General features: G+C 39.6%; 1 protein-coding gene across 1 annotated transcript in view; it reads right to left on the bottom strand.

The window, feature by feature from the left end:
* Positions 1-13,104, bottom strand: part of LOC119951485 — a 106,798-nt gene extending 93,694 nt beyond the window's left edge. The window contains exons 1-2 of the mRNA XM_038774696.1: positions 13,070-13,104; positions 11,522-12,719 (exon numbers count right to left, since the gene is read on the bottom strand). Coding sequence (XP_038630624.1) covers positions 11,522-12,712 — 1,191 coding nt within the window. The 5' untranslated portion in view covers positions 12,713-12,719; positions 13,070-13,104. The remainder of the gene's footprint in view (positions 1-11,521; positions 12,720-13,069) is intronic.
* Between the last annotated feature and the right edge of the window lies 1 nt (position 13,105).

The raw sequence follows: 13,105 nt of genomic DNA, 5'->3' as shown, positions 1-13,105 counted from the left end.
CTGAAAAGGACATTTTTATAGACTGTGTTAAATCAATCAGCTGCTGGTTGTTGAGACTGACGCAGCCTTCACACAAAAAGTTAAGTGAAAGGTTGAATTTATGGCTGATCCAGTTGAAAGTATAGATTTAGACCCTTTAGAAGGCAGAAATTTACTCCCTACGACGGTAAAAGGAGGAACTGGGATACCAGATGTTTCCATTGAAGATATGTTGGGGGATTTTGGGTCTTTCTTTTGTAAACAATTTGACCTATGTGAAACCTCAAGAAAAATTGAATCAAAGTATAATATCCGCAGAGGACAGTGGTCCTTTGATAATATCAAGAGAGCATGGGGAAAAAGCACACGATTGCACAGTGCAGAACGTGTAAAATGGTCCCTGGCAATTATGGGACAATTACGCAGACAGCAAGAGATAATTACTAAAAATAAAACTGATCATGAATATAGGACCACTAAAGACCAACTAATTGCAGTTGTTGAAGAATTGCAAGATGCAAAAGCAAAACTTGAATCTGATGATGAAACTAGAACTGATTTGGAAAACAAAATCTCTGAACTCCAGCAGTTATCTGTTCAAATAGCAGAAGTACAAAATCAAATTTTTGAGGTGCAATCAAAAGCTGAGCAAATTGAATTTGAAAATTCCAAGTTAATTGAAGAAAACTGTGTTTTAGAAAGAGAATTGCGAGATGTAAAATCCAAATTTGAACAGGACGATGAACTTAGAACAGAATTGCAAAACAAAACTTCTAAACTCCAGCAGTTATCTGTTCAAATAGAGTTCCAAGATCAAATTTTTGATGTTGAGTCAAAATACAAACAGTTACAATCAAAAACTGATCAAACTGTACTTGAAAATTCAAAGTTAATTGCAGAAAAATGTGTTTTAGAAAAAGAATTGCAAGATACAAAAGCAAAGCTTGAACATTATGATGAAATTAGCACAGAATTGCAAAACAAAACTTCTAAACTCCAGCTGTTATCTTCTCAAATAGCAGATTTACAAAATCAAATTTTTGAGTTTGAGTCAAGATACCAAAAGTTGCTATCAAAAACTGAACGGATTGAACTTGAAAAATATAAGGTAATGGAACAAAAATGTGTTTTAGAAAGAGATTTGCAAGATGCAGAATCTAAACTTGAACATTATGATGAAATTGGAACAGAATTGCAAAACAAAACCTCTAAACTCCAGGAGTTATCTATTCAAACAGCAGAATTACAAGATCAAATTTTTAAGGTTGAGTCAAGATACCAAAGATTACAATCAAAAACTGAGCGAATTGAATATGATAATTGCAAGTTAATCGAAGAAAGATATGTTTTTAAAAAAGATTTAAGTATTGCCACTGAAAGCGGCAAGGTCCTAAAAGACTGGATTCAAACAGCAGCTGAAGTAACACAAACTCAACAAGCAGCCCACCTAGTGGCACAATTGGCAAATGCACAGCCAAAATCAAGTGTCATGAATAAGTTAATTCCTCTGCCAAATGAATCAGACGAAGATAGTGTTCCTACAAAGCGTAATACTAAATTAATTCAACTAGCCCCTTTAAAACGCAAACGGGTTAGAGTTGGAAGCAAAAAAATAGAGGAAGAAGGTGAGACTATCTCTAGAAACATATTTGATCATCAATGGACTCAGGAACCAGCAGAGCCTGCACAAATTGACGAATGGTCCAAAAATCTCCCACATCCTAAAAAGGGTGGTATGTCCACATGGAATGGAATTAACAGATTAAAATCCATTTACAGTCTCCACCCATTTAGAACATAGAACATAGAACAGTACAGCACAGAACAGGCCCTTCGGCCCTCAATGTTGTGCCGAGCCATGATCACCCTACTAAAACCCACGTATCCACCCTATACCCGTAACCCAACAACCCCCCCCTTAACCTTACTTTTATTAGGACACTACGGGCAATTTAGCATGGCAAATCCACCTAACCCGCACATCTTTGGACTGTGGGAGGAAACCGGAGCACCCGGAGGAAACCCACGCACACAGGGGGAGGACGTGCAGACTCCACACAGACAGTGACCCAGCCGGGAATCGAACCTGGGACCCTGGAGCTGTGAAGCATTTATGCTAACCACCATGCTACCCTGCACAAGTTCTAACTATCATGCTCGGTACTCGCGTAATTTCAACCCTTCGAACTGAGGTGGAATTTGCCCTTGGAGACGATTTGCAAAATTTAGACGCTGGTTGGCTAGCAATCAGGGATTGGCTATTAACATTTCGCCCCCCGAGGACCGATTGGTCTAAGATCACATCTTGCATTCAAAAAAGTAATGAAGATATTCAGGATTTTGAGGACAGATTTTTACAGACTTGGATGGAATATTCGGGAATGACACTTACAGACGAAACTGACACATGGGATGCAAGCGATTTAAATCCGTTAAAAACGGCTTTTGTAGCTGGTGTTAAAACTGAAGTCTCTGATGCTTTGAATTTGGTTTTACCATCTTGGGCCAAAACTGGCACATACCGAGACATAGTTGACCGGTGCATTCAGATAGATCGCGGTTTACGCAATCGGACAAGCTCATCAGCAGTGACTAAAGCACAACCACAAGATTCAGGGCAAACATGTACCCTGGCTCCATTAAAATCACGTAAGGAAAATATACCACTATGTCTTTACTGCGGTAAAGTAGGACACTGGATGGCAAAATGCTATCTTAAACCACGGATGGATTCGAGAGATGATAATGAGGTAGACAATTTTCACTACAATACATTTCCACCTCGTGGTCAACCACGGAATGCGCACAAACAAGATGCACCTAGGGTAACGTTCCAACAAGACAGACCCAGACTTACGTACAGGAATTCTAAAACCTCCCAACCTTATCTACGTAGGGAGGAACCTTATCCACGTAGGGAGGAACCTTATCCACGTAGGGAGGAACCTTACCCATGTAGAGAGAAATCTTACCCACATGGGGACAAACCGTACCCACGTAGGATTCTACACGATGATAACAATGCTATGAATGAAATGTTAAACAGCTGTCCTCCAGCTCAAAGACGTTCTCTGTGTGATAATTCAAAAAACTGCTAGACCCCACTCTTGATGATTCTCTCCATTTCTCTCTACATGCACTTTTGCAGCAGAAAAATGATGGATTATATATTTCATTAAGAGTGGAAGGTATTGATATCGATTTTCTATTTGATACTGGAGCTGAACTTACCTGTGTTACTGAACAGAATGCTGCTTTCTTTCCCCTAACTTCAGAGAAAATTGAAGCTTTTGCTGCAGGAGGAGACTCTGTCCCTCTTCGGAAGACTAAACCACTGCTCTTAGAATTTGGACCACATCAACTGATAGCGTCAATATGGGTAGGTCTGGTAACACAAGCACTTCTAGGTATGGACATCTTATCACAACTAAATTCTTCACTCAATTTCAATAATGGGAAAATTACCTGGTCCATTAGACACATAAAAAAAGATGAAATACAACATCATCCAATTTGGGCAATTGACAAAAATGATTGTGGTCTTTTGAAAATGGAACCAGTTACTTTCATGGGATCAGCTCCACCTTGTACCAAACAATACCCCATTAGCAAAACGTCAATTCAAGGTATTCTACCTATAATAAAACAACTTGAAGAAAGGGATATTTTAGTGCGTATTCACAGTTCATCAAACAGCCCTGTATGGCCTGTGAAAAAGGCTAATGGTACATGGCGCCTTACTATTGACTACAGAAAGGCAAATCAATTCATTGTCAGAAAAGCTCCTTTAGTGGCAGATCCGTCTACAATTTTTAACTCTTTAACTCCTGACCTTCAGTGGTTTTCAGTCATTGATATGGCAAATGGCTTCTGGTCAGTACCATTAGCTAAACAAGTACAACCATGGTTTGCTTTTACAGTTAATCAGCAACAGTACACATGGACTAGACTACCGCAAGGTTTTCACAATAGCCCAACTGTTTACCACATGGCTCTGCAGAATCACATCAGGGAACTGTCTGATCTGCCTTCAACCATTATTCAGTATGTAGATGATGTTCTGTTAGCCTCCATCAATAAAGATGACCATGAAAAGGACTTACGGGTGGTCTTGAACCACCTCAGTGCAAATGGTCACAAAGCTAGCTTTGCAAAAGCACAAATTACCCAGGAAGAAGTTGTTTACTTGGGACAGAAAATTTCCAAAGGCAAAAGGGAACTTACTCAAGACAGAACAGCTGCCATCAAAGCAGCTAAAGAACCCTCAACTGTACAGGAAGTCAGATCTTTCTTGGGACTCTGTAATTTTAACAGAAATTGGATTGATTCTTATACTCAGTTATGCCAGCCACTGAATGATCTTCTAAAAGGAAACAGAAAATCAAAAGATCGAGTTAAATTCAATTCTGAAGAAAAACAATCATTTCTGAATTTGAAAAAGGTCCTGTGTTCAGCGCCAGCCTTAGGTATTCCAAACAACGGAAAACCTTTTACCATGTTTGTTCATGAAAGAGATGGTTATATGACTGCAGTACTAGCTCAAGAACATGGTGATCAGTTAAGACCAGTTGGGTACTATTCCCTTAAACTTGACAATGTGGCACTAGCATTTGGCAGTTGCTTACGAGCCATGGAAGCTACATGTCGAGCTGTAATGATTACATCTGGATTTGTTCTAGACCAAAAGTTAATCATTAAATGTCCACATTCAGTCCATTCTCTACTATCCATGAACAGAGTGTCACAAGTTACATCAGCTAGGTGGACTAGATGGACAGCAGTTTTGGAAGCTCCCAACCTATATTTTCACAAAGCCAGTCCTGTAAACCCATCGTCCTTGCTCCCGCTTCCCGAGGAACAAGGGGAGGGAGAGAGAGAGGTGCATGACTGTGTGAAAATAATAGAGGAAATGGAAGAAGTACGCTTAGTAGAAGAAGAGCCACTACAGAACCCAGATTTAATCCTATTCACAGATGGTTCCTCTTTTATTGACAAGGGTATCAGGAAAGCTGGGTGGGCAGTCACAAGCCCATACGAAGTATTAGCTGAAGGAAGTTTGCCCCCAGCTACATCAGCTCAGCAGGCCGAATTAAAGGCACTTACAGAAGCATGTCATGTGGCAAGAGATAAAACTGCTAACATCTATACTGACTCCAGATATGGTTTTGGAGTAGCACATGATTTTGGCCAACTGTGGAGAAAAAGAGGATTTCTCACAACAGCTGGTACACCTATCCGAAATGGAAAGGAAGTACAAGATCTTCTAGAAGCTATGACCTTGCCCAAAGAAGTATCAGTTCTAAAATGTAAAGCCCATACTCATGAGGACACGATGGAAGCAAGAGGAAATGCTCTTGCAGACCACGCAGCAAGGGAAGCTGCCTCCCTTTGTGCCTCTCATTGGCATCAACAATCCAGTCACATTTACAAATTGGGAGTAACCACCTTATTACATGATTTACGTGAAATGCAGAATGATTGTACAAAGGAAGAAAAATGGAAATGGTTAGAATCAGGTATTCAACCGTATGATGATGAAATTTGGAGAGAAGTTCAAACTTCTAAACCAGCCGCACCGCAATCACTAATGCCCTTCTTAGCTCAACAAATTCATTCATGGGGACACATATCACCTCAACAAATGATGGATCGATTCCACAGAAGTTGGTGTGGTAAAGGATTCAAAAAACATGCACAATTGGTAGCAAACCGATGTGTAACCTGTCAAAAGAATAACTTGGGTCCTATAACATCAATGCCTCAATTAAGAGCTCCTGCTCCTGCAGGTCCATTCCAGGACTTACAAGTAGATTACATCACTCTTCCTAAATGTCAACAGTACAATGACGTCCTTGTAATAGTGGATAAAATCTCCAGATGGGTGGAAGCTGCTCCAGCTAGAAGAGGGACAGCTGCCCACACAGCCAAAGTGCTATGCCAAGACTTTATTCCCAGATGGGGAGTACCAGCTAGCATTGACTCAGACAATGGAACCCACTTTACAGGAGCTGTTTGTAGGGAAGTCTGTAAACTACTAAACATTAACTGGAATTTACACTGTCCTTATCATCCACAATCATCAGGACAAGTGGAACGTATGAATCGAACTTTGAAAGAAAGACTGTCTAAATACAGCCAGGAAGGCATGAATTGGGTCCAAGCTTTGCCAATAGTATTATGCAGCATTAGAGCAACACCAAATAGAACAACAGGCCTGAGCCATTTTGAAATCATCACAGGCAGACCAATGTCTCTGCCAGGAACTATTGACTTGAGGAAAGCAGACTGTCATTTAATGAGTGATGCTTTGCTGTCTTACTGTCAAAATCTAACAAATGCTGTTAGCTCTGCTTCTCAACAGGTGTTAGCTGCGTGGGGTGATCCTCCGGAGGGTGGACACGACCTGGTGCCCGGTGAAGAAGTGTACGTCAAAAAGCTGCAAAAGGAACCTTTGGGATCGAAGTGGGAAGGTCCTTTCGTAATCCTTCTCACCACCCAATCCGCTGTTAAGTTAAAAGGAAAGAAAAGTTGGATTCACGCATCGTACAAGTAAAATGTTTGCCGCAATTTTAATTTTCAGTTATTTGATTGACTTCGTGAATGTTGTATCAGAAATGAATAAGAACACATTCCTTTACACATCTAAGATATATGCTGACAACTTTAACATTTCTAATTGTTGGGTATGCATTGCAACCCCTACTAACTCAGGGGAGGGTATTCCCTTTCTAACTATTCCCTTTAATGCTTCAGAAACAGCAGAATGGTACATCTATCAAAGTGTCCCTCGCTCTGTGGTGACCCGTTCTGGAGCATATACATGTGAAAATGGGAGGTACCAGGTTGACATCCAAAAATCTATTAACTTATGGAAATCTGCAGGCTATCCACTAAACACCTTTTCAGGATGGCACCAACTTCAATTTAACCCTGACAACAAACCACAACATCTTAACCTCCCAACTAATATTAAACAAAAAGGATCAATTTGCCTCATCAGTAAGGACCCTAAAGGGATACCAATGGGTAATAGTAATTGTACTAACTATGTAGATGTTAACACAGCTTTTAAATGTACTAACGACCGCTTAGAAAGAGTTATGCGGTCCTCAAGGATAACAGGCATACCTAACCTCAGAAATAATAAAACATTCGAAGACCAATGGCTCTTAGAATATATTTACTCATATTCTGCTTATAATGGAACTTATTTTATTTGTGATGATAAAGCATATCCCTGGCTCCCAAGATCCTGGTCAGGATCTTGCTATTTAGGATACATGGTACCTGCCATTCGTCATGTGACTAATCTCCTGCATATTTCAGAAATGACTGTTCAAAGAAAAAAAAACGTTCTATCACCTTTAGAGATGCAATTTTTGCTAGATTCATTCCTTTCTATTGGGAAGTAAGGATGGAGAATGAGTTAAATAAAATAACAACCATCATACAAGATGTGGCAGAATACACTGCCACTGCCCTAGACAAAATCTCTGACGAAATGCAAACAATTCGAACCGTGGTATTGCAAAATCGAATGGCACTTGACTATGTGCTAGCCAAAACCGGTGGCACGTGCGCCCTGATTGGTGCAGAATGTTGCACTTTCATTCCTGATAACTCTGAAGAAGTTAAAGATTTGGTATTACATATCCAAAAAGAAATCAAAAAACTTGATCCATCCCAAGTTCTCTCTCTCTGGGATAGAATTTGCGGGTGGTTTGGATACACAGGAATGTCCATAATGAGAATAATCCTATTCTCCTGTGCAGCTGGATTCATCATTTATATGACATACCAGTGTGCTACGTGCATCAAAGAACTATTCGCTAGACGCAGGGGGCCAACTGTCAGAATGATTCACACTAACCCTACTGCACCCCCAATTGATGAATTTGAGGTGAAATACTTTTGTTAAAATGTTAACCGTAATATCAATCAATTATTTGTATAATCTATTAATACTGAATCTGTAGCATCAAATTTGACTAATTCATTAATTTTTATTTTGTAATAATGATTCTTTAAGAATTTTAATGATTATTGTTGAAATACTTGTTGCAATACTAAGTTTCCATTCTATTGTTTAAATCTGCAATGACAATATGAATGAATTATTCTTTGCGCTTTTACCTACCCTATCGCTTTAATGATATCTTTTATCTTATTCTGATATATCTCACTTGATCTTTCGATTTATCAAAGGGGCGACTGTAGAAGTCAGGTATTTTAAATACACTTAATATAGGTAAGAAGACTGTTTAAGACAGAAATATTAAATCCCAGTTTTAAAATGAAAGAAATATACAACTTCCAAACTCAGACATGTGTTTGGGAAAAACAGAACCACTGATAAAAACATCACATTTTTCCAAGGGCAAGGGCGGAATCCATAGCAACGAGGGATAAGGATGAAGGATTGTACGGTTCTCACGCAGCTCGAGATTAGGTTGAATCATATCCCATAAATTATACAAGCTAAAAAAAATATCTTGAACTATATTGCCTTGTTTTTAATAAATGGACAGTTAAAACATCGACTCAAATATAATATATATATGTATATATTTGATTCCAACATTCTCAGTGAAACAATCTTATAAAAGACAGTTTGAGTTGTATGTTCTGAATTATGCCTAGCCTAGCATGATGAGATAACATGAGGTCTCCATGGTGGCAATAGGTAGGTCAGCATTAGACCAGTTTTTGCTGGTTTTGATAAAGCACAATATCCCATGAGAAACATACCAATAAGCAACAATTAGAAGTGGCGTTACATTGTCATGATGGACGGCTTGTTATCAAATCAAATGTGTTTTGAATATAGCTTAAACCAATTAGGATTATATTGGGATGTGATCGGATCGCTTAAGACAGATATCAAAGAGTATATCCATGGATAATTTGGCCACCATTTTAAGACTAGAGGCGACAAGAGACTAGAGACAGAAGACTAGAGACAGAAGACTAGAGGCAAGAAGACAGACAAGTCAGAAAGGCAAGAAGACAGACAAGTCAGAGAGACAAAGAGAACAAGACAGAAAGAGAGAGAGAGAGAGAGAGAATTAGAAAAGAGTTCTGTATTCCTATTTCATTTTCATACTTTGACTTCAGCCTTTGACTTTTAAAGTTGTGTTCAGGCTATTGTCTCAGAAGATAATTCCTGTGATTCTTTGAAGAAAATCAAATTGTCTACAAACTACCTTTTAAATCATTTTCAAGTTGTAACCAATGAACTTCAATAAAACAATTCTTATTTGCACCTGACAAGTTTTTAACTTGAATTTCTACTGAGTTTCAGCAATGTCTCACCAACAACCGGCAACCGTAAATTAAACAAAACTGGATCAAATCCTTAAGATACTTCAGTAGGGTTGGCGTCACAATGGGACACACTCTTTCCCCTCCGCCGCCCCGCAAGATCAAGCCACCACGTCTTCTTGTGCGCCATTCCCGGCGCCGGGCCTTGACGCCAGCGACAAGGCCCCGTGGCTGAGTTTCCCAGCACGGCCCTCCTTGCCCCCAGGCGGGGGGAGAATAGGGGGCCAGGAGAGGCCTCTGACGCTGTCGTGAACCTCTCCGGGTTTCACGACGGCGTCAGGCCTTTGGGAGAATTCCGCCCAAAATGTTTAGCTAATATTTAGGTCTGAGTGAATTAGTTACTGCAGCTTGTGTAAAGGACTTCAAGGGGGAATCATGCGGTGATTGTCCCTTTGAGGGCAGCCCAGGAGAGTAAGAGTCACATGGCCCATGTAACTAATCAGGACTCAGAATGTGGACGCACCCCGCAATGAAGAAGTGTTTCTTAGAAAAGGAGATGTTTTTGGAGCTGGCTGCAGACAGGAGGATACTGTTTTTTATCAAATCAATAACAATCGTTTGTGTTTCTAATAACGTTTGTGAAAATGTATCTTTACATATTGATAGGATTACGACTCAACATTGACCTACAAGATAAACAGCATGAATTGGACAGGACAATTTTAAAGTAGTGCTAAATAAATCTTTATTTCATAGATTTTCTGATTCAAGGACAAATGCAAATATCAAAAGAATCACTGAAAAGATAGCAAGCCAACAAGCAATGAAAATTCAAACTACAATTACACATCCTTGGATTGGTTCAACTTGTTTCCAACTATTGAACCAATTAAACTAAATTTAAGTAAATTAAACAAACTGAGGGTCAAAGTAAAATAGAAAGACCCTTAAAGGGATACTGCCCTAAGCAAAAACAAAGAGCAATTGTAACTAAAACATCAAACATAAATGTGATTAAATGGGCCAATAAAGCACCCCCGACCCTACGGTGCCCACGCACGGAAAGCCTCAATGGTGCCTGTGGACACCACATGTTCCCTCTCCAGGGACACCTGGGTGCAAATGTAGCCAAGGTAGAGGGGCAAGCAGTCAGGTTGGATGAACCACTCGGTCACCCGCAGCCTGGATCTATCTATGGCAAGTGTGATCAGGCCCAGGAGCAGATTCACAAGGAAGTAATAATAATAATAATCTTTATTGTCACAAGTAGACAATGGATAGATTTAATTCTATGGCACTACATTGAATAAAAGAAAAGAATGTTGAGATTTACACTTAACTCACTGTTCTACATCTCTTCAAGAGTCGATCCCTCCAAAGTTGAGCTCCCAGAATCATAGGATCGTTACAGCATTGAAGAAGGCTTTTCGGCCCATCACATCCATGCTTTTCCCTACAGGAACAATCTCTGCCTAATCTCTGTATCGCTTCAGGTGTTTATTTGATTTGCTTTTAAATATCCTAATTGAGGGCAGCATGGTGGTGCAGTGGTTAGCACTGTGGCCTCACAGCACCAAGGTCCCAGGTTCGATCCCGGGTCTGGGTCACTCTCTATGTGGAGTTTGCACATTCTGCCCGTGTTTGCGTAGGTTTCGCGCCCACAACACAAAAAGAAATGTGCAGGATAGGTGGATTGACCACGCTAAATTGCCCCTTAATTGGAAAAAAATTAATCTGGTATTCTAAATTTATTAAAAAATATATTACAATTGAACCTGCCTCCTTCACACTGTCAGGCAGCAAACATGTCCCAGGTCTTAGCCTTTCAAAGGATAAAAAACATTTTCCTCATGTTACTGTTGGTTCTTCTTCCAATCAACTTTTATCCATGTCCTCTGGTGTTCAGCTATCCTGTCACTGGGAACATTTTCTTTCTGGTTACTCTGTACACACCTTTCATGATTTCAAATGTCTTTACCAAGTCTCCTATTGTTATTCTCTTCTCTTAGGAGAACAGCAACAGCTTTTCCAATTCATCTAATAAGTGAAGTCCCGCGTTCTTGAATATAAAGGGCCAATGATCTTGGGAAATAGATTCTGTAATTGATCAGAAGATTATAAGAAATTGGAGCAGGAAAAGGTCATTTGGACCATTGAACTGGATCTGATTCTGAATAAAAAATATAATTGGCTTTAGAACAATCGGGAATATCCTCAGATTTAAATTTTTTGATTAATTACAGAAGCGCAAAGTACTGATGTTTTTGTTGAAAACATTTTAATCAGTCTCAAATGCAACTCTCACTACTATCTGTGCATTCTCCACAAGTTCATCCAATGCATCATTCAGCAGTTTGAAGGTCACAAGAAATGATGATCCTGCTCCAAAGATGGAACCAATAAATGGAATGCTATCGAGAGCAATCTCAGCTGCTGAAATAGCAGCAACAGCAGAACCATGCAACATTCTTTTCACAAATTCTGCATTTATTTCACCCAACAGAGGGGTTTTCACTTCCGCTTTCAGATGTTCCACAGGCTTCCCTGCCATGTTGGCCAATCTTTGAAGAGAGGCATCATCCAGACCCAGATACTGACGGAAATCTGTGATTGCTGTAACCAGTATTCCAATGTCACAAGCAAAGGACAGGCCAGGAATTGGCACCGCTCCCACTGCTCCGGAAATTGTGGCCAACATCCAGATTCGATTCTTCAGCTGCTTTTTTTTATTTTCCACAATCTCCAATGTTGTGTTTGAAAGTGACATCAAGAAAAGATCCTTCTTTATATAATCAAGATTATCTGCAAGAGTTTTGTTTAATGCTGGAAAATCAAATTGATTCACTTTGTAGCTTGATATCAGGAAAACTGTGGGTGATGGGACCCCTGCCTCTTTTAAACTGCTGACAGAGTAATTCCTAATCTTGTCCAGTTCTTCATCTATGTTGAATGTTGCACCCTCCATTTCTAAAGAATGTAAATCATTATCAATTTTCGATCGAACAAAGTAGAATTTCTTGCCTAGTTGTTTAATTTCTTTGGCAAGTTTTACATCATTTTCTGTGAATCGACAGCCTGAGATAATGATGAAGAAATCGTATTTGTTAAAGTCCATTTCCCTTAAGTATTCAGCCGCAGGGAATGTTGTTGTTCCAACTCCTGGCAGATCCCAGAAACAAACTTTCGGCAGGCTGGGATGTGGATATTGGGTTGGTGTCATTGTGGTTTCTGTGAGCCCAATTTTAGCTGCTCCTTTGTCACCTTTCCGAAGTCCTCTCATAGAATTGATGAAGGTAGATTTTCCCATACCTGATTCCCCTGTCACCGCAATGTTAAGCTCTGTCTCCTTCAGCTTATTTACCTTCTCCTTTATCAGAGAAGCAGCCATTCCCAGTCCACCCGATTCAAAAGTAGACATAATTTCTTTGAGCTCTTCCTGATTGAAGTATGTAGAGTTTGAAGACTGAGCCATCTTATCTCTATAAAAAAAGAATGAATATTTTACACTGTGTATCATTTCTCTAATCTGGGTGTGTGTCTTTACTCGATGATCAAACTAAAATTACAATCACAATTAGTTGATGTAAAGCAGACATTGTTGAGCCTGGAACAATTCACTCAACTTTTGAAAGATGCACTGAACTGAAAACAAAGTCACTTTGTTTCTTCGCCCTTACTTTCTATGCTTGTGGTTAATATGATATAAAGATGTCCTGTCATTTGATTAGCTTGTGTTGGTTTTGGAGTGAGTTATAAATAAGTGTGCCCCTGCATTGTGCATTGTTATTTCTGAAGATTAAAATCATATAGGACAGTGCGCATAATATACCTTACTCAGCTGATCAGGCTATCCTCAGAAGGTTTA

This window comes from Scyliorhinus canicula, chromosome 17, assembly GCF_902713615.1.
Source record: "Scyliorhinus canicula chromosome 17, sScyCan1.1, whole genome shotgun sequence".
NCBI classification, from domain to species: domain Eukaryota; kingdom Metazoa; phylum Chordata; class Chondrichthyes; order Carcharhiniformes; family Scyliorhinidae; genus Scyliorhinus; species Scyliorhinus canicula.
Note: the sequence above shows the minus strand (reverse complement) of the source record. Positions and strands in the feature narration are given on the sequence as shown.